Below are 1495 nucleotides of genomic sequence, written 5' to 3'. Positions count from 1 at the left end.
TTTTGGGTGCAATTGAAAATGGGATTGACTCTGTAATTTCTCTTTCTTCAATCTTATTGTTAGTGTATAGAAATCCCACTGATTTCTGGGCATTGATTTTGTACCTTGCCACATTGCCGAATTGCTGTATGAGTTCTAGCAATCTTGGGGGTGGAGTTTTTGGGTTTTCTTTTATTTTTTTCTTTTATTTTTATTTTTTGTGTGTTTTCTATGTACAGTATCATGTTATCTGCAAAGACGGAGAGTTTGACTTCTTTGCCATTTTAAATGCCTTTTATTTCTTTTTGTTGCCTGATTGCTGAGGCTAGGACTTCTAGTACTATGTTGAATAGCAGTGGTGAGAGTGGACATCCCTGCTGTGTTCCTGACCTTAGGGAAAAGGCTCTCAGTTTTTTCCTATTGAGAATGATACTCGGCGGTGCTTTCGGCGGTCCTGCGGATCTGTCTCTTGCTTCAACAGTGTTTGGACGGAACAGACCCAGGGACGCCCCTTCTACCAGCCAACGGCCACCCTCCAACCTTTTTTCCCAGTCGCAACCTTCGGAGCCATCTTCCTGGCCATCTTCTGCCACCGGCAGCGAACACCCAAGTTTGAATTTAACTCCTTGTCCAGGATCAACCATGAGCTCCCAGATTCGTCAGAATTATTCTACCGAGGTGGAGGCCACCGTCGACCGCCTGGTCAACATGCACCTGCGGGCCTCCTACACCTACCTCTCTCTGGGCTTCTATTTCGACCGTGACGATGTGGCTCTGGAGGGTGTGGACCACTTCTTCCGCGAGTTGGCTGAGGAGAAGCGCGAGGGCGCCGAGCGTTTCTTGAAGATGCAAAACCAGCGCGGCAGCCGCACCCTCTTCCAGGACGTGCAGAAACCGTCCCAAGATGAGTGGGGGAAGACCCTGGACGCCATGGAAGCCGCCCTGCTTCTGGAGAAGAGCCTGAACCAGGCCCTTCTGGATCTGCATGCCCTGGGTTCTGCTCGCGAGGATCCTCATCTCTGTGACTTCCTGGAGAACCACTTCCTAGATGAGGAGGTAAAACTCATCAAGAAGATGGGCGACCACCTGACTAACCTCCGCAGGCTGGCCACCCCCCAGGCTGGGCTGGGCGAGTATCTTTTCGAAAGGCTCACTCTCAAGCACGACTAGGATCCTCTGGAGACCAGCAGCCTTTGAGGGGCTCCTCTGGCAACCCCCCGGTGCCAGGGCTTGTGCCTGAACCTTTTCCCATGCAGCCACTAGGCAGCTTTTTAACCATTCTGGAGCCCTTTCCCAAAACGTGGACCAAATGGAGACAATAAAGCTTTTTGCAGCAAAAAAAAAAAAAAAAAAAAAAGAGAGAGAGAGAGAGAGAGAGAGAGAGAATGATATTCGCTGTAGGCTTTTCATAATTGGCTTTTAAGATATTGAGGAATGTTCCCTCTATCCCTACATTCTGAAGAATTTTTATCAGGAATGGATGCTGTATTTTTGTCAAATGCTTTCTCTGCATCTA

The 1495-nt window shown here is 48.8% G+C and overlaps 1 protein-coding gene across 1 annotated transcript; it reads left to right on the top strand.

Moving 5' to 3' along the window:
• The first annotated feature begins 416 nt into the window (after positions 1-416).
• Positions 417-1346, top strand: LOC112916874 (ferritin light chain). The gene has a single exon (XM_025994715.2). The coding sequence runs from the start codon at positions 622-624 to the stop codon at positions 1147-1149; it is 528 nt and encodes a 175-aa protein (XP_025850500.2). The 5' UTR covers positions 417-621; the 3' UTR covers positions 1150-1346.
• The last annotated feature ends 149 nt before the right edge of the window (positions 1347-1495 follow it).

This window comes from Vulpes vulpes, chromosome 8 (assembly GCF_048418805.1).
Source record: "Vulpes vulpes isolate BD-2025 chromosome 8, VulVul3, whole genome shotgun sequence".
NCBI classification, from domain to species: Eukaryota; Metazoa; Chordata; class Mammalia; order Carnivora; family Canidae; genus Vulpes; species Vulpes vulpes.
This window is presented reverse-complemented; position numbering and strand designations above follow the sequence as displayed.